Here is a 23,183-nt window from a genome sequence, read left to right on the forward strand (position 1 = left end):
GTTTGCAGAGAGATACAATGCTGTTTGTAAATTGACGGTTGGCAGCCTCGTAAGGTGGTACAGGCGCTGAACCAATCACGGCCCGTCACACCAGCGCATACAAACGCCGTCACCACAGTAGTTACTCCGTGAAGCTGCATCCATCTCCATCCCCATCAACCAAGCTCCAAATCAACTCTATATGCCGCCTCTCCATCAAAGAATGCATCAGAATCAAGCCTTGACCACGCCACACTCGAACCGCCCGTTTCCGAGACAGACCGGAGCAGCCTTACCCGCACATTTTTTGCGCTGTGTGTCTCCTCTCAAAGCTTCACCTTGTTCGTCGTACGGCAGGATGGATCAATCCCAAACTACGACCCGCCAGATGTTGTTTCGGCAGTGCCTCCACCCCCGGTGATGCTAAGATAGAACTGTGTTTTGTCTATCCGTACTGGTATCCCGTACCAGAACTACCATTTCCACCGCAACGCCGCTCGCTCGCTCGCCAGACGCTAATCTCGTTAGCTCGCCCGAGGTCTCCTCGACGGTTCCATACTGTCAGGTACGGTGGACAGCGGCCCAGGCACAACACGCGGACTAGACGGACAGGCGGGGAACAAGAGGTCGAAGCACAGACTTGCTCGACCATGCGCCCAGCGCCGCATGGCACAACGGGCTTGGGAGCGGAACCAGCAATTTCTTCGCCAACCTAAATTGGATGCTGCAGGGGCTGCCCCTAGCAGCCTGGGATGCATGGATTGGCCCTGGACTCGCCGACAATGCGAGCGGGTCAGGCTACCAGCTTTGATGTCGGGCGAAACCACCATCGCTGGATGGATCATGGGTACTACACAGAGTGTGCCTGATTCGGGTGCCTGCTCCGCCACTTGCCAGCAGCTTCAGGATGATATTGGACAGGGGCTGATGGCTCTGGTCGTTTCGCACGCACCGCCGCCAGACGGCTACCACTGACCAGCATCGCTCGATGGAGCCTCTCGTCTCCGTCCGGACGTCGTGGTCATGCCATCCTTTCTCGCCGTGCAGCTACACCACACCTGGCTGGTACCACCGCCGACCCCAGTCCGCTCGCGCCCGTTCCCATGCACGCTGCACAAATGCCGCTGCCAGCTCGTGGTATATAGATGTAGCTGCTCGCCTCCTCTTGTCCTAGAGTCTCTCTTGTATCTCATCTACTCTTTAGTCTCTTCTTTTTCTTTCTTCTCCGTCTATTTCCTATTGCTTGTCCATCGTTTACCAACGTCAAAGCCGTTCGTTTTCTTTGACACCACCATCGCTTACAGATATCGAGCCTACTCGCATATCAACTACTGTCGCTCATCTCATTCTATTATTGTATTTTCTTCGATTCGAGTCGGATTATATTCATCATGAAGGTCACCTACGCCTTGGCCATTGCGGCCACTTTCGAGCAGGCCACCGCCACCGTGTGTACTACCCGTCTCCCGCTGCTATCATTGCCACTAACATTGCCCTAGTTTGACATTGTCGGTGATGTCTTCAAGTACTGGACCGACCTCAAGCCCTTCACCTGCCCCGGCAAGGTCCCCGTCATCTGCAAGCCCGATCAGATTCCCGGCTACAACTGGAAGGATACCCCCGTCGGTCCCATCGGCGGTTATGGCGGCTGCAACTTCAAGGGCTGGACCTGCAAGAAGAAGTTTGGTCGCCGCGACATGCTTGCTGGTCGCCAGGACGATGGTAGCAAGCTCATCGAGGCCGATGTTGGCGTCGATGGCTCCGACAACAACCCCGTCATCTCTGCCGGCGACGACATTGGCACCTTTGATATCAACAGCTTCTCTGTTGAGTCCGAGTTTGATGCCCGCTTCGAGTTCCACTACACCATGCCCGACGGTTCTGTTTGCAAGCAGTCCTCCCCCGTCTCCAGCCAGGGTACCTCCATCGTCAACACCCAGTGCGGTGGAGCCAAGTCGGTCAAGATGGTTCTTCCCGAGAACCAGGGCAACCAGAAGAGAACCTTTGGTCTTCTGAAGAAGCTCTGCAAGGTCAAGTGCCACAAGATTGACTTCTGGTGCAAGCCTCCTCCTGGCAAGACCACCACCACCCCCCCTGCCACTCAGACCACCACCAAGAACACTCCTCCTCCTCAGACCACGACTACCCAGCAGACCACTCCTCCTGGCCAGACCACCACCAGCAGCGTGAGCACTCCCCCTGGCCAGTCTACCTCCAGCAGTGTCAGCACTCCTCCCGGCCAGACCACCACCAGCAGTGTCAGCACTCCTCCCGGCCAGTCGACCACCAGCAGTGTCAGCACCCCTCCTGGCCAGTCTACCTCCAGCAGTGTTAGCACTCCTCCCGGCCAGTCGACCTCCAGCAGTGTCAGCACTCCTCCCGGCCAGACCACCACCAGCAGCGTGAGCACTCCTCCTGGCCAGTCTACCTCCAGCAGTGTTAGCACTCCTCCCGGCCAGTCGACCTCCAGCAGTGTCAGCACTCCTCCCGGCCAGACCACCACCAGCAGCGTGAGCACTCCTCCTGGCCAGTCTACCTCCAGCAGTGTCAGCACTCCTCCCGGCCAGTCGACCTCTAGCAGCATCAGCACTCCTCCCGGCCAGACCACCACCTCTGTCGTGACTACCCCTCCTGCCACCCAGACCACTCCTCCCGTTACCGTCACCAGCGTCATCACCACCACCTACGACACCACCTCCACGGTCTTCACCACCTCCACCAAGACCATCACCAGCTGCGGCCCTGAGATCACCTCGTGCCCCATCAAGACTCCTGGCGGCACTCACGTTATCACCGTCACCATCCCCGTCAGCACCACCATCTGCCCTGTCACCGAGACTCGCCCTGTCACCATCACCCAGACCCAGCCCGGCCAGACTCAGCCCACTCAGAGCTCCGACAAGCCCAAGGGTACCGAGACCAAGACTTCTCCCCCTGTTCCTTCGCAGTCTCTTCCTTGCCCCGAGTCTGTTCCTCGCTGCCTGAACTCGTGGCTCGACGTCGTCAAGGAGTGCAAGAACAACGCCGATGCCGAGTGCTTCTGCAAGAACAGCGAGTTCACCAAGAACGTCTTCAGCTGCCTGTACTCGTATGGTGGCTCCGACAAGAACGTTGCCGACTCCATCAGCTTCTTCCAGGGTATCTGCGCTCCTTATGCTGGCAAGAACCCCAACATTGTCACTGGTGCCGAGACCATTACCCAGATCATCACCGTCACCCCCGCTCCCCAGCCCAGCGGCGGTGCCATGACCACCATCACCATCGACACCACCATCACCGAGCCTTGCGTCACCAGCGGCACCACCATTCCTGGCAGCAGCACCACTCGCGTCATCAGCACCGAGATGCCCGTTCCCCAGGTTACCTTCACTCCCCCCGCTGGTGAGAAGCAGCCTGTCCCTACCGGCCAGCCCGGCCAGCAGCCCGGCAAGCCTGCCCCCGGCGGTGAGGTTCCCACCACTGTCGCCCCCGGCCTGCCCGTCGGCACCGGTGTCCCCACCGTCCCCTCCGGCACTGCCCCTCCCACCGTCAACGGTGCGGGCAAGGCCCAGGCCGGTCTCCTCGGCGTTGTCGCCATGGTCCTCGTCGCTGCTCTGTAAAGTAGCCGAACCTGAATGTTCATAGTGTATGTTATTTGGCATTTTTGGTACATGAAAGAAAATGGAAAATATGTGTGCGGATGTTACTTGGAAAGAAAATGGCTGTTTGTTGGGCATGCTTTGACTACTACAAAGTAGGACAACAGATGGACCTCATATAATTATAATTCTTACGATCCTTACTCTACGAAGTGTTTTCTGCAGGCTCCTGCAGAGACAGACACTCTTAATTAATACCCACTGGACTGGTTTCAACATTTACTTTTCATTACCTTGTGAATGACTGTAGAAAGGACTGATGAAAGAGTGTACAGAGTGTATTCTGATTGCTTTTCAATACCGCCTAACACCACAAGAAGTCTGCTCTTTACAATGAATCCAACGACGTGTCCAGGGGAGGGGATGAAGAGTATAATGACGAAATCATTTGCTATCAAATTCAAAACTAATGAAACAGAAACGTTGCATCCTATTCGTACCAAGTTGGCGTACATCTGCTTTGTGCCACACATTTCCCGTTCAATATATATATATATATAAATCGGAAACCCATCTTTTCTTTTTACAGCTTGGCGCCCTGGGCCTTGCGGGCCGCCTTCTCCTTGTCCTTGAGGACGCGGCGGAGGATCTTGCCGCTGGGGCTCTTGGGGATGGCGTCGATGAACTCGACGCCGCCCTTGAGCCACTTGTATTTTGTCTTGTGCTTCTCGACGTGCTCCTCTACGGCGCGGCGAATGTCGGCATCGGATTTTCCAGAGGAGGCGGGGGACTTTACGACAAACGCCTTGGGGACCTCGCCGGCGCGGTCATCGGGGACGGGGATAACGGTGCAGTCGTGGACGTAGTCGTGGGTGAGGAGGTGCGCCTCGAGCTCGGCGGGGGCGACTTGGAAGCCCTAATTTTTTCATCTTAGCATTTGCTCTAGATATATATATATATATATATATATATATATATATATATTCTTTTGGGAGAGTTGGGAAAAGGAAGCATACCTTGACTTTAATGAGCTCCTTGATGCGGTCGGTGATGAAGACGTGCTCGTGGCCCTTGGAGGACTTGCGGACGACGGCCTCGTCGCCGGTGCGGATCCAGCGGCCGTCGGCGTGGTGCACAAACGTCTCGGCGTTTGCCTTTTCGTTGTGCAGGTAGCCGAGGACGACCGAGGGGCCCTGGAGGAGCAGCTCGCCGCGCTCGTCGTGGCCGGTGACGACCTTGCCCTCGGCGTCGATGAGCTTGGCCTTGTAGCCGGGCAGCAGGCCGCCCGAGGAGCCGGGGACGAGGTCGATTTCGGTGCTGGCGGTGGCGACGGGGGATGTTTCCGTCATGCCTAGTTTACAAACAAACAAAGTTAGTACATTGAAGACATATCATGCGTGTTTCCTCTTTTTTTTTTAAAAAAAAGAAAGAAAAAAGAAAAAAAGGAAAAAGTGAGGAGAAAACCCACCATAACCCTGGCCAATCTTCCACTTGGGAAACATTTTGTTCGCCGCCTCCTGCGTCTCGATGCCGAGCGGCGCGGCGCCGGAAAAGACGCAGCGGACGCAGTCGAGGTTGTACTTTGCGGCGACGTCCTTGTTGGTGATGAGCTGGATGAGCATCGGGGGCACGACGGGCAGGAAGTTGAGCTGGTAGTCCTGGATGGTCTTGAGGAAGAGGGCGAGGTCAAACTTGGGCAGGATGACGAGCTGGTCGCCGCGGTACTGGGAGACGTGGGCGACGACGGTGAGGCCGTAGATGTGGCTGAGGGGCAGGATGCCGAGGACGTTTTCGGTGAGGACCTTGTCCTGCTGGCGGCCGACGCTCTGGAGCAGCGTCATCTGGATAATGTTGGCAATGATGTTGTAGTGGGAAATCATGACGGCTTTCTATACACGCATTTTCAACTCGTTAGCATTTCTTTCTTCTTCTCGAGCCTTGTCATCTCGTTCCCACGCCGCCTTCGAGCGAGCGAGGCCACAAAAAAAAAAAAGAAGAAAGGACGTACGGGGAGACCAGAGGTGCCGGAGGAGTAGCACAAAAAGGCCGTCTGGCGGGCGCCCTGGCCCTTGATCCAGGACAGGGGTGGCGGCGCGGGCAGCGTCTTGCCCTGGGCGACGAGGTCGTCGACCGAGGGGAAGTCCGGGTGCGGCTTGGCGCCGGGGACGGGCAGCAGGAAGACGGCGCTGCGGGGGATACCGACGGCGTCGGCGGCCTTGAGGCCCGTCTCGAGGAGCGGCAGGCAGGTGAAGAGGGCCTTGGCGCCCGAGGACTGGAGCTGGTGCTCGAGCTCCGAGGCCGAGTACTGGGCGTTGGCGGGGGTGACGATGCCGGAGAGGCGGTGGACGGCATGGGAGACGGGGATGTAGTCGATCTGGTAGACGGTCAGTAAATTTTGGAAAGAAAGAAAAAAGAGTATGTCCTCGTAGAGAAAGCCAGCCTTGCGTACCGTATTCACAGAGTACACGGCCACGACCCTGTCCCACTCGGTGCCCTCGTTGGGGCTGAAGCCGAGGCGCTTGGCAATGGCGCGCGCGAGCAGGTCGATGCGCTCGGGGACCTGCTTGGAGGTGTAGGTCTTGCCGGTGACGCCGCAGGTGTAGGGGTTGCGCGCCTTGGAGGTGCTCCAGCGGCCGTAGCGCTCATCGTACATGAACTCGGAGAGGGGGACGCTGTCGGGGATTTCTGGGGGAGCAGCGGTGTTAGCAGGCGCAATGTTCTCAGGAGCAGCGACGGGCAGTCTCTTCCGTCCGGGCTCATCTTGCAGCCTGGGAGGGCAGCACTTGGCAGAGCCTCAACGCGACCGAAGAAAAAGAAGACGTACCGGGCAGGGCCGGGACCCAGGAAGGCGGTTGAAAGACCATGATGGGAGGCGTCGGGGAGACGGAGGGTGTTGGTCTGGGTGGAGAGGAGCTATCGCGTGCTCTCGAGAGGGACGGCAAGAAAAAGAAGGAACAAAGCTCGATTGGCGCGCAGGGATGAGAATAGACAAGAGGTGAAAGGGACTGGCAGAGGTCAGTGAGGCAAAAAAAGAAGAGATGAAGAAGACGAGATTGGCGACAAACGCCCGCACACCTCTTGTCTCTCCCTCCGCAAGATTTCCCCACGCCCGAGTCGGTTTGCTTGGCTTTCCTGCTAGCTTCAGAGGTTTAGCTCCGTTGGGGTTTCCGGAGAAGCGGTGGGGTCTTTACTGCTACTTTGTTCCGCAGAGCCGAGGAACGCGCTGGACGTGCAGTGGGGCGCCGGCCAGTTGCAGCACCGGCATTTATGCATCTCTTTGTCCTTGCAGCAAGGAGGCTCAATTGAGAAAAAAAGAGGAAAAGGTTCCGCGGAGTGGGCTTGCAGCAAGCGGACAAAGCCGGTCCTGGTTTTTTTCTATCCTCTCCTGTCGCTGCAGCTGGGACTGAATCGCCGAGATTGTTCGGCGGTCTGAACATGCCGTCAACCACTGTCCTGGCTACCTACCTACTGCTACACACGGGAGCCCACACGCTACCGAGGCCCAATGATGTCACGGCGTTGCATTGCCCCGACGGGCCTGCGCCAGTCTGTCAGGTATTCACACGATTAAGTCACTACACCCCTCACAAAGATGGACTGTACTGATAGCAGGTGCATTTGATTCTGGGCAACAAGAGACATCTATTTTCTCCTGCCCAATTTTGTTAAACCCCGACCTGTCCCAGGTGTCATGCCGATACAGATGCCCTACTATCCACCACTTCTCTCCCATGTCCAACAAATTAAACACAATATTCCAACAAATACCCGCGTGTCCCATCGCTAATCCCAGAAATGCAGCGCCCAATGAACTGAAAGATGCCCGCCTAAAACAAAGAAATCACCATGCTGCCCATGCTCACAGAGCACAGCAGCACCAACAGCGACCCGACTACGCCGTGCCTCTCGCCGCCGCTGTTCTTCTTGCCACTATTGCTGCTGCTCTTTCCGTTCTCGCCGTCACCAGTAGGGGTAGGGGCAGCCTGCGCAGTCGCCGTATTGACCGCGCCCGTCTTGCAGTTGGGGTCAAACGGCGGGCACGCCGTTACCGTGTACGTCGTCGCCACCGGGTTGCCGCCGCCGCCGCCGCCGCCATCCGAGATGGTCTGTGTCGGCTTGCTGCTCGATGCCGACGTGGTCCAGCGAATGTCGGACGCGCGGCAGTTGCCCGTGACAGACGGCACTGCATTCTTGCCCGTACCAATCGTCACAATGTCCGCGTCGCCGCAGTCGGCCGCCTGCGCAATGTGCACCGCCTCATTGTCCCAGTCAAACACAAAGTAGCCCGCCCGCAGCACCGTGTCGCCCAGAATCTGCTGCCCCTCCGTCAGCGCGATCCCGACGTAGCACATGAACGGGTCGCCGACGTTGATGATAAAGTCCTTGAACGGCACCTTGACCGTCATGCCGCCGAAGCCAAAGTCCACCGACCCTTGCTGGTACCTCGACGAGCAAGGAATCTGAAAGTAGCCGTCGCCATCCGGTTTGGCGCGCAGCGCCTGCAGGATCGGCATCGCCACGTCGGCCTGCAGCCGCGAAATGGTCGTGCCCGAGTCGAGCATGACGTTGGTGTCGTTTCCCTGCAGCCTGTAGTTCTCCGACTGCGACAGCGTGATGCCAAGCGTGTCGAGTGACACGGCCAGGCGAGCCTCGCCCTGCAGGCCCCGGACCATCGGCAGTTTTTCCAGGGTGCCGATAAACTTGCTACGGTCGAGTCCGCCGTAGATGAGAGCGCCCGTCTTCACGTCCGAGTGGCGCAGGTCGAGCGAAAACACCCTGCTAGCAATGACGCCTTGCTTGGCCATGCTATTTAGCACCAGGCTGTACGGCTTCTCGCTGTCGAACCCCGTGCGCAGGTCGGGCGCCAGGCCCATGATGCCTTGTGACTGCCGTTCGCTTTCCGTCACTACGCCAAATGTCTGGTTCGTGATGGCCAACGAGCCAAAAGCAATGTTGTCGGTATAATATCTAATCTTGACAGACGTCAATGTCGACTCATCTGTCGTGTCACCAAAGTTGATCTCTTCGCTCCCAAACGGCCCTACCGGCGGCGTCCGCGATTTGCGAGGGTTGTACCGGCCAAACTGGGCGCATTGCTCTGCATCTTGCGGCCGCGCCGTGCTGCAATCCGGATTTACCCATAACTCGCTCGATCCAGTGTCGATGAGAACTGTAATGTTTTGCGGCGGCGTGCCAATACCAACTGTATCGGGGACAAATCCTGTTAGCAATTGTGCTCTGCTTCGTTGTGTCTCAGGCTTAGTGCGCCGATTGGGCGGTTAATTGTGGGAGAACGGGCAACTTTAAACGCATTGCCAGACTCCCGCCTGGTGTAGGGCTCAACGTACCTTGTGCCGCGTAGAAAAAGTCCATATTTTCCAGCGTAGATTGTATGGCATTCTGGGCTCGCTTCTCGGTGCGAGGCGTCCGCGGTATTGAGCCGACTGGGACGGCAAGATAGCCAGGTTTGCTGTCAGCGCGGGCAACGCTCTCGGCTGTGGCTGCGTCACCTCGACCAGCCAAGACAAGCCCGGCGGCCAGGTTGGCGCTGGATAAGCGCATGACAATGTGTATATATCGTCGATTCGTTATGTTCGTAGGCTTTTCTTGCGGCCTGTCGTCTTATGTCCCGTCGTCTTATGTCCCGTCGTCTTATGTCCCGTCGTCTTATGTCCATCCGCCAAAGCCGTGCGTCGTAGGCGTTTCGGCTGTGGAAGCTGACTGTCCTGCAAGCCCCAGCGCTCAAATCGATTCCGTGTCAAGAGCGGGCGACGCGCTGTTCCCCCAAAACCGTCTGTAAATACACCAGAGGAAGAAACAAAATGGCAAAGACCCAAATCCTACGCAGCGTAACCCGGGGATGAGCCTACTTAATAATAGCAACCGGTGGCGCCCACCCCATCTTCCCTAGCGTCAGCATCAGGATGGATGGGCCACATCATGCATGGGAAAGATACGTAGCGTCGCAGTGGCGCCCCAAACTGAGTCTGCAACAGGTTGTAGCGGCACGCAATGGGGGGGCCAGGGGGGTTGGAAGCTCTGTGGACCGGCAATGGCGTCGTGTGATTGAACAGAGCGCAGCCGTTCTTTGTCTGCAGTGGGCTTGCGGGACTGGGATCGTGGTGTCAGGCTGCCATCGCCGTCTAGGTGGCCCGCCCAGCGCCATCTTACCCATCCGTCTCGTCTGTGTGCTCAAGATTCACCTGATTCGTACCCTCTATGCGGATGGGAACTGCCATAAGATGGGATTGAGTTTGCATTGGCCGTGAACGGTGAAATGCGCTGCTTTTGTCAAAATGTGTTTGCAGCAGCCATGTTACATGGCGAGGTCGTCGGCGATTTTGGCCTGCCATCTGTCGCACCGAATTTCTGCCAGCTGCCTGCCAGCTGCCAGCTGCCTGCCAGCTGCCAGCTGCCAGCTGCCAACGCAACGTCAGCATCTTCCCTCCGACGTTACCCTTGTCAGGATTTCATTTTCCTTCGCAAACACCTTCTGCAATCTCGCATATTCTTTCTCCCCCATTACCTGCCATCATCTAATGTCGTTCCCGACTGCAGACTCTTCTCGCAGCTGTTTCGCATCATCGTCGCATTTATTACAGCCTTTCTCTTTTGCTCCGGGGATCGTACCACGCTGCTTCGAAGCACCCTCACACAAAAAGCTTATTTGCACAGCTTTCGCTCTTGGCCCTTATTTTTCCCTTTTCCCGAACGATGTGCCGCCCAATCTCGAATCTCCCAAAACTCAAATCAACGTTCGAGGCTTTACCAAGCAACCGCCATCAACTTTTGCGACCGTCCCGTGGTTCATGCTATATTTAGGCGGGCGGGGCACTGGGAGTGTTACCGCACTGCTCCAGTTGCATTACCTTATTACGGAGGTGATTGTCGCGCCAAGCACTGCAAGGGCCAGCCAAAGCCAATTACAATTACAATTTCAACGTCTTGGCTGCTTTGACAACGTGCTTTCATAAAACATTGCCACGCTTCATGGCTGAGGCCGCTGCCAGCAATGGCAATGAGCTGCATTGATGGGCTTCTTGGCGGCCCGGCAGAGACAAATGGCCCTGAGATCTTTACCACAAACAAAAGGTGGTAGTGATAAGGTTACAACGGCCCGCCACATTCGACCAGCTTCCTTTTCGAGAAGACCGGCCCGTCAATCTCGCCACCACGGCCATAACGGTATAAGTAAAATGCCGATAGAACCGTCGAGATGCAGTAGAATACGATTAAGAGCTTGAACCTCTGAGAGTGAGGCCGCGCAATCGTACACAATCCTACATACTCTTGTACCTAGGCCCGAGCTCAACCGAACTTGGCTATGCCGCCAAACCGTTCGACGGCGCCTCCAGTCGCCGTCCAAACCCTGCTAACCCAGTCTTGAGCGGCTCGAAAAAAGAAAACAATGCGATAACTAGATAAAGTGCATTTCTGCGAGACACTGCAAAGCCCATTGTTTGAGATATTCCCACAGTCGTGCCTGTCAGCCCGGAGCCGTCTTGTTCCGAGAAGGGCCTACGCTCCGCTGCGATGAGTCAAACCCACCCGATCGTTTCGTGAGACGTTTCGTCCAACCAACGCATTCCTATCAAGGACAAGGAGCTTCAGAGTCATATCATTACTGTCAAGATCATCATGGCAGACACTTCAAACAATCACATTGCCGTGATTGGGTGAGTAATTATGCCCTCTGGCACTGCGTCCTGACCATGCCGGACATTGTAGCGCCGGTGTCATCGGCCTGTCTGTCGCACTGCAGCTGGCCCGCCGCGGATACCTGGTTACAGTTGTCGCGAGAGAGCTTCCAGGCGACTGGGATATCGATTATGCCTCTCCCAGAGCTGGCGCACACTTTCGGCCCGTTCCTGTCAAGACAGAGCAAGACGTATTTGAGAATACCTTGATGCGCCAGAGCTACGAGGAGCTGAAGCGCATAGCTGATGATCCCGACAAGAGAGATGCAGGGGTGGCTTTTATCCCGGCTATCGAGTACTTTGACAGAGCACCGACAGAGGATGAACTTGCCATGTTTGCCGCCTGGCCACAGTATCGCCTCTTGAATGCCGATGAATTGCCTAGTGCAGGAGCTGCCAGCAGCATCAGGGTCGGCCTGACGTATTAAGCGTGGGTCATTGACTCCCCAGCCTATCTGAAATGGCTTCAGCGCCAGGCAGAATCGCTCGGTGCTGTCTTTGTACGCACCAGACTTGGCGCTGCCGAAGAGGCGGATTCGTGGCCCAACAGCACCGCCAAGTCTTGGCATTGCCCAAAGTCGTCGTCAACGCGAGTGGAAGGGGTTTCGGAGACGCAAATTGCTTTCCATCACGCGGCCAGTTTATGCTAATAACGAACGACTACCATTCCACAGTATCTCATCACTCCGCCGATGGCCATTCCACTGTCATCATTCCCAGGCCTCACGGGGGCACTGTGATAGGCGGGACCAAAGAGCCAAATAATTGGTCGCCAAACAATTCTCCATCAGCAATAGATGAGATTCTTCAGCGCATCGCAGTCGTCTGTCCGGATCTCCCGCAAGCCTTCACAGACGCTCCTCCATCGGCACCTACTATTCAGGTCCAACAGGCTTATATTAGCCGCAGACCAATGCGTAAGGGCGGGCTACGTCTCGATAAAGAAGTCCTTGCCATTTTAAAAACCTCCGATAACGGTCTGAAGAATGAGGAGGCCGCTATATCCATCGTTCACTGCTACGGCGCCGGCCCCAATGGATACAAGATTGGCTGGGCCGCGGCGTGCTGCCGCTCCTGTTGGCCAATGCTTCACTGCATAGGGCAACTGCACATTATGTCAGAATTGGTGCTTCAGTATACATATCTACATGAAAACAATACGCCTTTTGAACCCACACAGAGCCACCCAGGCATCATTACGTCTCTTATTGAATAATAACACCCTTGAACCAGGACTTCATCTTCTTGGCGTTGTGGTCGGGCTTCTTGAAAAGATGCTCAACGAGAGCACCATCGTGAAGCTCTCGAGGAGCCTCGTAAGTGAGCAGGTCTACGCCAGGGGCTTCACGCTTGATCGTTTCAATCATGGCAAGACTGTGGTCGCGCAGGACTTCCCGACCGCCGTACGTAACATAGAGCTTGGGCGCAACAGTGTCAAAATTCTGGAACCAGCCGTATTCGGCCTCAAGAGGACGCGACCAAGGGTCCGACAGATTCTTGACGGTGATACGCTTGTGAGGCTCGACCGATTCCACACTCAGCTTCTGGATAATTGACGAACTGACCATGTCATTGTTGCCAAAGACGCGGAAGGACTCGGTGTCGTCGCTCTGGCCCAGCCAGGCCGAAACAAGGAAAGCGCCGGCAAAAGGCTCAGAGAGCTTGATCTCCGGAACACCCTCTTGCGTGTGGAGAGCGTGGCCAAGGAACTGCATGGTCAGGTTGCCACCAGCCGAGTCACCGCCCACGATTATGTCGCTTGGCGAGAAGCCCTCGGCGCGAATCTCCTCGTAAGCCGCGACCGTCTGGCGCAGCGGGATGGGCAACACGCCACGTGGCGCCAGTGTGTACTGCAGGAAAGCGACGGCCGTCTCGACGCCGGCCTCGACGCCCGACATGACGTAGGTGTTCCAGGCCCACAGGAAGTGGCCGTCGGAGGCTGGCAGGACATAGCCGCCGCCGTGGAGGAAGAGGACAATCTTTTTGGCCTTTTTGCGGTCGCCGAGCCAGAGAATGGCCGAGTCGTCGACCCCCTTGTTGAGCTCCTGGACGTCGTAGACGATGCGGTTCTTGAAGTTGGGCGCGCTCCAGCGCTTGGCCGCGTACTTGATGAACTTGCCGTACTCTTGACGCGTCGTCGGCTGCAGCTTCTGAATCTCCTTGCCTGTCAGCGTGCCAAAGGTTGTGCGGACGATGGCGGCCAAGATCGCCGAGCGCGGCTTCATGCGGTAGATGACGGCCAGCACGAGCATGCGCAGAATGTTGATGGCCAGCTTGACGGGGACTAGAGGTTTGCGCCGAATTTTGTTAGCGACACGGGCGAGTGACGGCTCGAGGCCATGCGGGACAACGTACAGATGGTGAGAAGCTTGACAATCATCGCCAGGCGCTCGCCGGCGCTCAGATCTGGCTTGCTCGGGAAGGGAGCCTACATTGCATCGTCAGTTGCTGTTTTTTGCAACAATCTGGTATTTCTTCATCTTCGGCCGCTTTCGTCACGCGACAGGACAAGAAAAGGAAAAAAAAAGTATGCCATTCCCATCTCTCAGTCGAGCGCGCTCACATTCATCGACTCAGAGCTTTCCCCTTCCACAAAAGGTGTGCGCGTAAGCTTACCATGGTGAACGGGGTTCGTCCGGGATTTATCTCTCGAAATCGGGTGGTGTGGTCGCACAGGCTTGTGCCGAGGCGTCCGTAACAGGCAGGGAACAGAGACACGCTAGCAAAGCCCTTCCGGATCGCGTTGAAGCTGAGTAAGAAGGGAAAAAGAAGACAAAGTAAAGGGGAAAAAAGAATTGCAGAAGCCAGCAAGGTGAGAAGTCAAGTCAGGATCTATATTCAAGCCCCTGGAAGAGGTTGATCGCCTATTCAGTTGGTAGGCGCACGGCAGACGGGGCAATCCTTTTGCGAGTTGCCGAGGTTCGCTGGACGCACTTGACATTGCCTCTCCGCACCGAGACTTGGCCCTCCACAACAGAGCTGGACCTTTTCCCGCAATCTTTGATCTGTGTGGAGTCAGGCTGGGCTTGCGCTGGAGCTTGAGCGCCCTCTAGTCTACAGTGAGTGGCTGGGTGGTTGACCACTCGCGTGCTACTAGAGCCTGGCGGCGTGCTAGCCCAAACGAGGCTATTCAGTCCATCCCTTTGCGAGGGGTCCAGCCCGCTGGTGGCTTGCCCCTGTGGATCGCGGACCACGCAGGATCGGTTCGTGGGCCAGCTGTCTCAGCGCCTAGCTGTTGGCCGTGTGAGATGACGCACATGCAACCCTGCGGCGACCGAACAGACTTTACGTGTTGGCCGTTAGGCAAATCTAAAGTCTATTTACTTTACTCACTGGTGGAGCTGGATTGGGAAGAACATATCTTTCGTTGCGGATCGTCTGTAGACGCAGGTGAGCAGAGGTGAGAAGTGGTGAGACTGAGCGCCCAATTCCTACGGATTGCTGCGAAACCCGCATCCACATAGAGTAAGAAGCGATACGCATACGCGGCTCTGACGTGGGCCGGTGTAGAACAAAATTCATTGGGCTTATTATTCCCATCGATTCTAGCTTGGCGCCGCTTGCTCCGATGTGCCGAGTTGCGCGAAAATCGTACAGCGGCGAGTTGAGAGGCCTGTCTATAATGCGGCGGCGCTGCCAATACTGGGTGAGACGTGGGACCTTTGTGCCGGGAAGGATCAAATTGTTTATAAGGTAAGCCGGGTATCCAACACCTCACCTTGATCGCGATTTTTTTCCCTCGTTCCTCAAGCCTCTGCGATTTCAATCCTGCTCCGTTCGCCGCTTTCCTTTCCCAATCCTCACATAGCCGCCGCAGCCATGTTTACCAACCGCGAGGGCTTCAACATTGACGCCGTCGCCGGAACCGTCAGCCACGTCGTCAACCACCGCACCGCGCTTCCCGTCGCGCTCGGCCTCTCCCTCGAGCCGCTCCTCGCGCGCTGGGCTCCCGACCTCCTCACCCAGCTCCTGCGCAACGAGACTGCCGCCAAGTTTCTGCGCTTCGCGGCCGGCCACGCGGGCCTGCGCCGGCCGGCGTGGGCCGTAGCCCTGCTCACGTCGGCGTGGGCGCTCAGCCGCTGGCTCACGCACAAGAGTACCAACAACTGGGTCGAGGACCCGACGTGGGATTTTGACCGCGAGATTGTGCTCATCACCGGCGGCAGCAGCGGCATCGGCGCCGCCGTCGCGCAGGAGTTTCTGCGCCGCAACAAGCGCACCAAGGTCGTCGTCGTGGATGTCGGCGAGCTCAAGTGGCAGGCGCCGGCCGGCAGCAGCGTGCAATTTTACAAGTGCGACCTGACGGACGCGGCCGCCGTCAAGGACATGGCGGACAAGGTGCGCGAGGAGGTGGGCCACCCGACGGTGCTGTTCAACAATGCGGGTGTCGCGCGCGGCTCGCCGATCCTGCTCGCCCCGCCAGAGGACCTTGAGCTCGTCATCAAGACGAACCTTCTGGCGCAGTACTACGTCACGCAGCAGTTCCTGGGGGACATGGTCCGCAGGGACCACGGGCATATTGTGTACTCGGGCTCTCTGAGCTCTGTGATTGCGGGACCGAGCATTGGGCCTTATTCGTCCACAAAGGCTGGCCTCTCTGCCATGCACGACGTAAGAGGCTTCTCATTTCAACTGTCAATGTATGCTGACCCGTCTTTCTCTCTAGGCTCTTCAGCTGGAACTCAAGTTCATGTATGACGCGCCTCGCGTCCGCCAGACGCTCGGCATCTTTGGCTTCATCCGCACGCCCATGGTCGGCGCCGCGGCCAAGGGCGGCAGCTTCGCCGTGCCCTTTCTCGAGATCGAGACGGTGGCGGAGTCGATTGTGGATTCCGTCTACAGCACATACTCGAGCACGGTCTACAAGCCCGGCGCCGCTGGCTTCAGTGCCGGTTTGGTAAGCAGAACCCTCTGAAGGATGCAAACAGAAACACGAAAATCATGCAAGGCGGACGACTAACTTGATGTAACAGAGAGGTGCTCCTACTTGGATGCTGACAAACTTTCGATTTGGCTTTGGCGCGGGCTTGGCGAAGCTGCGCATGCCGGCGTTTGGCGAGGCGATCCGCAAGATTACGCAGAGGTAAATAATTGTGTATATAAGAGGACGTAGTGCGCCAGGTCTTTTACGCTCGGCGTGGCACGTACCGAGCCCGATTATAAACGTCATTTCAGCAGCCTTTTTCTCTTTTTTCGTGCATATAGAATAATAGCATGGTTGACATTCACGTATCTGCGTTGATATTGTTTATGTAAGAAGTGCATTACAGTTGACTAAATATCTATCTATCTGGTTCTAGAACACATCATCACCCGTCCCATCTACAGCGGCAGCAGTCCATCGTACGAAATGACCTTGCCCGCATCCCCATCCCTCTCGCCCTCCACCACGGTTCTCATCAGCCGTCCTCCCTTGCGCGGGTGGTCCAGGTTCAGCGCCTTGACCAGCTCCGGCTTGCCGCCCAGGTTCGTCGCCAGCATGCCCGGCCCGACGGCCCACACCCGGACGCCGTCGGCCTGCAGCTTGTGGTTCCAGTCGAGCATGAGCATGTTGAGCGCCGTCTTGCTGCAGCGGTAGCCAATCGTCTCGAAGCCCACGGCGGGCTTCGGCCAGCCGGCGGGCTGCGGCGGCGTGGGAAAGTACTTTACCGCGGCCTGCGTGATCTGCGACAGGCCGGCGACGAAGAGGAGCCGTGGCGAGGAGGAGGCCAGGAGGAGGGGCATAAAGGTGTGGGTGACGATGGTGGTTCCGGTCACGTTGACGTCGTAGGCCCGGTTGAAGCAGTCGCGGAGGGATAACTGGCCGTCGCTGTACTTGATGTCAAACGTGGCGCCTGTCGTGTGCCGAGAGTCAGCTGTGCGTGATTCAGTGTGAAAGGGGGTATTGGGAAGTCGTACCTGCGTTGTTGATGAGGGCGTCAATCTTGGGATTGGTCGACTGCACGGCGGCAAAGGCGGCGTTGATGGACTCGTCGCTGGTGAGATCCATCTGCACGACCTGGATGGTGTTGGCTGAGGAAGGGACCTCGTTCTTGATCTGATCGCTGGCAGCGGTGCCATTCTCCAGAGAACGGCTGGTCATGATGATGTGGTATGGCTTGGGTGCCTCGTAGAAGGACTTGACAATCTCGTAGCCAAGGCCGCTGTTGGCACCCGTGACGAGGACGACAGTAGGGGAAGACATGTTGAGTGTTGTTGTATTTATTAAAGGGAAGAGTATGCTGAATAATGTGGTAGGATGTGATTGATGAACTTGTTCTGATTTATTTTGTCCTTTTTCAAAAGGGGGACAGAGGCTTTATATAGATATCATGAGGAAGAACTGAACAGGATCCAAGACTTGGGCAATAGAGATATTTACACCCGCTACGGGTCCATTCTTGGGTAGAAGGCGGGTGAGAATCAGCGCCGGTGCAGGGACGCATTCAGATTCGCACGTACCCTGTGCGAATCCCGGAGTTAAGTGGGCACCTCCGGGCCAGACGGGCGGACGAGGCCCGGACATGCAAGCATCGGCGCCCGGAGAGGAGGAACCTGCCGTCGAGGTCTTCAAGCGCCATGACGGTCTTGATGGATCTAGATTCTAGGTATTTCTTGAGAGGGACCCGGACATTAGCTCTGTGTTGTCCGGACTCGTGCAGACTGTAGGGACTCGTGTCCGCACCTCACGACTCGATAGAACCTGTAGGTTTAATTCTGGTAAATGATATTTGTTAATTTTGCTCGCAACAACGAGCTTTTGATACATGATCAGCTTAAGATGGACCTATTCTCAAAGGCCATACAACAATGTGTTGTGCTGGTGGTGCTGGCATAAGGGCAGACACACGCGACCCAGTGGCCATGCTGCGGCACCACGCCACGAGAGGTAGTCTTTGTTTTCCTCCAATCAGTCTTTAATGGCTCTCTTTCAATGCTTCCCAATTTCTACAGTTTGGCCTTGCTCAAATAGCATAGTGTAGCAGTAGCATAGGGAAGCTTGCGGGCACTTGTAAGTTAAATCCGACCATCCCCTTTTTGGTAACCCAATCATAGACGATTTTATCGCAAGGCAGACAATATGCATGGACCAAGCCCCCCAATCTTTTTTTTTTGTTAAATAGAGAGAATTCTAATCTCGAGTAGTATAGCACACGTTCTTTACCAAGATAAGTCGTCGCGGGGCCCGACATTCATCCTGTCAAGTTGTGAGAAAGTCTCCAAGCCCGACGTACCAATGGCCCCCAAAGGGTCCTCCAACTTCAGTTTCATCGACCTTGAGCTGAAGTATTGGGTCTTTTTAGAATCTCAGGACTCGATTTTATTTTGCGACATTTTCTTCCTAAGTTTTGGTGGGCAGATCCTTTTTCTCAACCTGGGCCTTCCCCCCCTCAATCACCAATAACCGCCCGCTCAGTCTGGGTGCGGCATTTGTAGCGAAAATCTCACAGCTACACTGCTGACCATCTTCTGCAGCATCTCATGCCAATGCTTAATCTCGCAACCAGCAGCGAATATCATTGTAAAGAGCAGCGCGACGTCATGACGTGACTCGCCATACCAACTTCTGCGGCCCCTGTTCCCACCAGGTAATATCGTCCGACCTGGCCCCATCGTTACGCGATTTTAGTGCTACGATCGCTCCAGAATCGGGTGCGCTAGTTGCACTCAAAGCCCAGGCGGCAATAAACAAACCCAGCCCGTTTCGGCGTTTTTCTCTCTTGCGGTAGGGGGCTCGTCTCTGGTGAGAATCTGCCTCTGCAGCGCTGCATGATACATCAGCCCATGCGTACATGACTGCAGGAGACTCTGCAGGACCCTGAAAGCGGCTCAGCCACGTTACGTCTTTCCGGTCGGGTGGCGAGCTGAGCCCTCCAAAGAGATTGGCACATGCCGGCACCCATCTCCCGGCTATATGCCACGACGACCACGACATGTCAATCCTGTGCTACCACGATGGGCGCGATAGTCCCCACGAATAAGACAAATCTCGCAGTAATTGCAACGTGAATGATCACATCTCATCCACACAAGCCAGCGCTCAAAGTGTAATCGGCCTCATGGCTGAACGTTCCGTCTCCGTCTGGTGTGTTCTCCGGTTGGCGTTGCACTAGAGGCGGGGGCCTCGGCTTTTCCCCAGCTTTAAATGACCAGCTTGGCTGTCAGTTGTCAGTCAAGCTCATATCACGGCTGCATGCCGGGTCACGTCTTTCCCCCCTCCCTCCGTCTGCGATTTATCCGCTGCGCCGAGAAGTCTGTGGTTGCAGGTTGCCTCAATTCCAACGCGGCCCAAAACAACGCACGCCAAGTCATTCAGCAGCCATGGCCGCAGAAAAGAATACCATCACGTACAGCCAGTTTGCCTGCATCGGCACTGGCTTCTCGGGCATCGGCCTGGGCGCGACCCTGAAGCGATGGTACAACATCTCCGACGTGGTGCTGTTTGAGCGCGAGAGCAAGCTGGGCGGCACATGGCTCATCAACCAGTATCCAGGTCAGCGCTGGTCCTTTCATACCACCCGTAAATAATTCTAACCATTTATTTTCTTCCCTTTTCAGGATGCGCTTGTGACATCCCTGCACCGCTGTACAGCTTCTCCTTTGAACCCAACGGCGAATGGAACGCGCTCTTCAACGTGCAGACCGACATTCTCGGCTACCTGGCCAACGTCGCGGAAAAGTACGACCTCGTGTCCAAGATGCGCTTCAACTCGACCGTCGAGCGCTGCGAGTGGAACGAGGCCCGCGCCCGCTGGCGCATGGACGTTCGCGACAACAAGACCGGCACCGTCTTCTACCACGAGTGCAAGTTTCTCTTCAGCGGCGTCGGCCAGCTGATCCAGCCGCGCATCCCCGACTTCCCCGGCATCGACACCTTCCGCGGCGACATGTTCCACGCCGCGCGCTGGAACCACGACGTGTCCGTCAAGGACAAGAACGTCGTCGTCGTCGGCAACGGCTGCACGGCCAACCAGATCGTGCCCGCCATCGTCCGGGACACCAAGTCGCTGACGCAGATTGTGCGCTCCAAGCACTGGATCGTCAAGCCGCCGCTGATGCCCAACGTGCGCCTCATGAGCTTCCTCTTCCGCAAGATCCCCGGCCTGCTCAAGCTGATGCGCCTGGCCATCTGGCTGGCGCTGGAGAACTCGTGGCGCGCCTTCTATGCGACGAGCTACGCCGCCGCCCTGCGCAAGGGCGCCGAGGACACCACGCGCGCCTACATGAAGGAGCTCGCCCCGGCCAAGTACCACGACATGCTCATCCCCGACTTCCCCATCGGCTGCAAGCGCCGCATCTTCAACCCGGGCTACCTCGAGTCCCTCAACGAGGAGAATCTCACACTGACGGACAATGCCATTCTCGAAATCGTCCCCGAGGGCGTGCGCACAAAGGACGGCGTCATCGAGGCCGACGTCATTGCGCTCGCTACGGGGTACATTACAAACAGCTTCCTGCCCCGCGTCCAAGTCGTCGGCAAGAACGGCGAGTCCGCCGAGGAGCACTGGAAAAAGACCAACGGCGCCGGAGCGTATAATACCGTATTGCTCAGTGGTTTCCCCAACTTTTTCATGATTCTAGGTAAGCTTCGTCTTTAAGGCGCGTCGCTTCTCGACAGAACAAAAGGCTGACAAGATATTCCAGGCCCCAATAGCGTCACCGGCCATACCTCGACCGTTTTTGCCATTGAGAATGCCATCAATTACTCGCTGCGCATCCTCAAGCCCGTGCTGGACGGCGAGGCCACCTCCATCGACTGCTCGCAAGAAGCCGAGGACCGCTGGGATCAGAAGATACAAGACGGTCTGCAAAAGACGGTGTGGAAAGACGGCAACTGCGACAACTGGTACTCTCGCGATGCCCAGGGGAAGCAGGCCCGCAACGCGTCGACGTATCCCTTTACGCAGGGTCACTTTTGGTACAAGTGCGTCTTTCCAGACTACGAGGACCTGGCATACACTGTAAGTTTCTTTCCTCCAACATTCCGTGGTCGGTCGTTTGACCTCGTGCTGACCCGGGTCCATAGCCCGCCCTCGACCGCCGGGCAAAGAAGCTCGGCCGCTACCTCAAGATTGCCGCTCTTGCACTTGCGCTCTTCGCGTCTTTCAAGGCGGCACGCGCCGTCAGGGAGGACGGCCTCAAGAGTGTCGTCCAAGGCTACGCCATCCAGGCTTTCATCAAGTTTCACATGCTTCGCATGCGCGTCCGACAAGCCATCGGCGCCAAATAGAAATGTAGATGCTTGCCAAGAGAGTCCGCAATTTATTCGCAGAGGGTTGCGCTGGAATGTAAACCATGTCATTTTTGATAGCGCAGATTTGTATCCAAACTCATTCACAGTAAATTCGCCATTATTTTAGTGTAACATCTCTATTTGACCATGACAGCAGTTGTCGATTGTGTACAGTGGTTATAAATACATGGTAGCCAGCGGCCCCCTTTTTCTTCTTCCCTCGTATTTACGACGATTTGCTTGTGCCAGTGACGAGCAAAACGACGCTGCCGAGCTGGCGACGGACATCCTCCTTGTTCACATCGTGGGTATCTTCCACCTCGCCCCAGTAGCCCGTCTGCCAGTCCACCTCCAGGCTCGTGGCGCGAGCCGCTTCCTCGGCGCCAAACCTGGTCTCGCGAGGCTGAGCGTTCGACACACCCGCAGGGCCGACGCTCCACTCGGCAATGAAGCGGGAGGCCGCGATGAGACTCTTGCCCGCCAGCACCGCCCTCTCGAGGCCGGCAATTTCCCAGGCCGAGAGGCCCATAATCCAGCTCTGGACCACTTCGCGCACGCCCTCGTCCTGCTCGGCAGGGAAGATGGAGTCGCCGTCGAGCACGGGCTTGATGGTGATGCCCGGCCAGACGTGCGTCGTCAGGAAGCCCACCGTCTCCTCGGCGGTGCGCTTTTGCACGTCGCGGAGGGACTCGCCGGCGGCGTTGCGCTGGTCGTACTCGCCCGCGGGCGGCGCCCAGCACAGCAGCGAGTCGGTGTCGAGGTAGCGCAGCACCGACTCGGCAATGGCCACGCGGATCTGGTCGTCGGCGGCGGCGTCGGCGGCGGCAATGTCGGCGGCGCGGCAGACGAGGCTCGTAAGCGGGATGAGGTGCTGCTTGGTGGCCTGCTGCGCGCTGGTGAGCAGATCCCACTCGATGGCGAGGGCCGTCGCGAGCGTCGGCTTGTCGAGCGGCACGCGCACAATCGCCTTTGTGTTGGGATGCCGCAGCGGGCGCGCGTCGAGGAGCACCTGCAGCGCGCCGTCGACCTCCTTGACGGTGACGTCCTTCCAGAAGCGGCGCTTCATGAACGAGCCGTCCTTGGAGGAGGACGAGGTCTTGCCGTCCTTGGCGCTGCGGATCGTCTTGGCCGTCCGCAGCATCTCGGCCTGCCTCCGGCGGCGGTCGACTCGCTCGTCGTTGACGGTGCGCTGGATGGGAGCCTCGGGGGGCGGACCGGTGCCGACGACGGGGGCGACGTTGGCGGCCTTGAGAGCAGAGGAGTGCATGGCACTGACGGGCAGCGCCGTGCTGTTCATAAGACGGGGCGCCAGGCGCAGCGGTATTCGCATGGTCGGCTGCATGGTGGTGGTTGTGATGTTGGTGTTGTAGATGGATTTGGCAAGGTCTGGAAATTTTGGAGCTGCTATGGAGTGGGTTTGGGAAGTGTGGTAGGAGAATCGCAACAGCGGTCAATTAGCCCTCTTGGAAGAATCTCGCATGGTTCTTAGTCCCAATATGAAATCAAAAATTTCTCTTCAAATTTAAGATTTTATTTTATTTTATTCGAGCGTAACCTAAAAGTCGTCAATTTCTCTCCGTGTCTCCTTCTATCAAGACACATACAGCCAGCAACAAAGGGGCAGCATCTTCCACCAAAGCCCTGCGCACCATCACAGACTAGAAACCTATTGAATAAGAATATCAAAACGCTCCAATATAAGGCGCTCAATTGTTC

At 56.8% G+C, this 23,183-nt stretch overlaps 9 protein-coding genes across 9 annotated transcripts; 4 read left to right on the plus strand and 5 right to left on the minus strand.

Annotated features, from left to right (window-relative positions):
• Positions 1–1,370: 1,370 nt before the first annotated feature.
• LMH87_002048 (uncharacterized protein) lies at positions 1,371–3,578 on the plus strand (the record flags this gene model as incomplete). The annotated part of the gene is made up of 2 exons (XM_056193439.1): positions 1,371–1,427; positions 1,479–3,578. The coding sequence occupies 2 exons, from the start codon at positions 1,371–1,373 to the stop codon at positions 3,576–3,578; spliced, it is 2,157 nt and encodes a 718-aa protein (XP_056050477.1).
• Positions 3,579–4,140: 562 nt separating this feature from the next.
• On the minus strand, positions 4,141–6,421 carry LMH87_002049 (uncharacterized protein; the record flags this gene model as incomplete). Its single annotated transcript, XM_056193440.1, has 6 exons — positions 4,141–4,473; positions 4,574–4,908; positions 5,026–5,446; positions 5,566–5,931; positions 6,007–6,242; positions 6,382–6,421. 6 exons carry the CDS (start codon positions 6,419–6,421, stop codon positions 4,141–4,143), a joined length of 1,731 nt encoding a protein of 576 aa, XP_056050478.1.
• Positions 6,422–7,384: 963 nt separating this feature from the next.
• On the minus strand, positions 7,385–9,119 carry LMH87_002050 (uncharacterized protein; the record flags this gene model as incomplete). Its single annotated transcript, XM_056193441.1, has 2 exons — positions 7,385–8,760; positions 8,906–9,119. The coding sequence occupies 2 exons, from the start codon at positions 9,117–9,119 to the stop codon at positions 7,385–7,387; spliced, it is 1,590 nt and encodes a 529-aa protein (XP_056050479.1).
• A 2,076-nt stretch (positions 9,120–11,195) lies between these two features.
• On the plus strand, positions 11,196–11,682 carry LMH87_002051 (uncharacterized protein; the record flags this gene model as incomplete). Its single annotated transcript, XM_056193442.1, has 2 exons — positions 11,196–11,233; positions 11,286–11,682. 2 exons carry the CDS (start codon positions 11,196–11,198, stop codon positions 11,680–11,682), a joined length of 435 nt encoding a protein of 144 aa, XP_056050480.1.
• A 777-nt stretch (positions 11,683–12,459) lies between these two features.
• Positions 12,460–13,873, minus strand: LMH87_002052 (uncharacterized protein; the record flags this gene model as incomplete). Its single annotated transcript, XM_056193443.1, has 3 exons — positions 12,460–13,538; positions 13,610–13,682; positions 13,871–13,873. The coding sequence occupies 3 exons, from the start codon at positions 13,871–13,873 to the stop codon at positions 12,460–12,462; spliced, it is 1,155 nt and encodes a 384-aa protein (XP_056050481.1).
• Positions 13,874–15,073: 1,200 nt separating this feature from the next.
• LMH87_002053 (uncharacterized protein) lies at positions 15,074–16,341 on the plus strand (the record flags this gene model as incomplete). Its single annotated transcript, XM_056193445.1, has 3 exons — positions 15,074–15,865; positions 15,921–16,151; positions 16,228–16,341. 3 exons carry the CDS (start codon positions 15,074–15,076, stop codon positions 16,339–16,341), a joined length of 1,137 nt encoding a protein of 378 aa, XP_056050482.1.
• Positions 16,342–16,576: 235 nt separating this feature from the next.
• On the minus strand, positions 16,577–17,438 carry LMH87_002054 (uncharacterized protein; the record flags this gene model as incomplete). Its single annotated transcript, XM_056193446.1, has 2 exons — positions 16,577–17,088; positions 17,153–17,438. 2 exons carry the CDS (start codon positions 17,436–17,438, stop codon positions 16,577–16,579), a joined length of 798 nt encoding a protein of 265 aa, XP_056050483.1.
• A 2,117-nt stretch (positions 17,439–19,555) lies between these two features.
• LMH87_002055 (uncharacterized protein) lies at positions 19,556–21,464 on the plus strand (the record flags this gene model as incomplete). Its single annotated transcript, XM_056193447.1, has 4 exons — positions 19,556–19,727; positions 19,793–20,815; positions 20,879–21,195; positions 21,261–21,464. The coding sequence occupies 4 exons, from the start codon at positions 19,556–19,558 to the stop codon at positions 21,462–21,464; spliced, it is 1,716 nt and encodes a 571-aa protein (XP_056050484.1).
• A 229-nt stretch (positions 21,465–21,693) lies between these two features.
• On the minus strand, positions 21,694–22,809 carry LMH87_002056 (uncharacterized protein; the record flags this gene model as incomplete). Its single annotated transcript, XM_056193448.1, has 1 exon — positions 21,694–22,809. One exon carries the CDS (start codon positions 22,807–22,809, stop codon positions 21,694–21,696), a length of 1,116 nt encoding a protein of 371 aa, XP_056050485.1.
• Between the last annotated feature and the right edge of the window lie 374 nt (positions 22,810–23,183).

This window comes from Akanthomyces muscarius, chromosome 3, assembly GCF_028009165.1.
Source record: "Akanthomyces muscarius strain Ve6 chromosome 3, whole genome shotgun sequence".
In the NCBI taxonomy this organism is placed as follows: Eukaryota; Fungi; Ascomycota; class Sordariomycetes; order Hypocreales; family Cordycipitaceae; genus Akanthomyces; species Akanthomyces muscarius.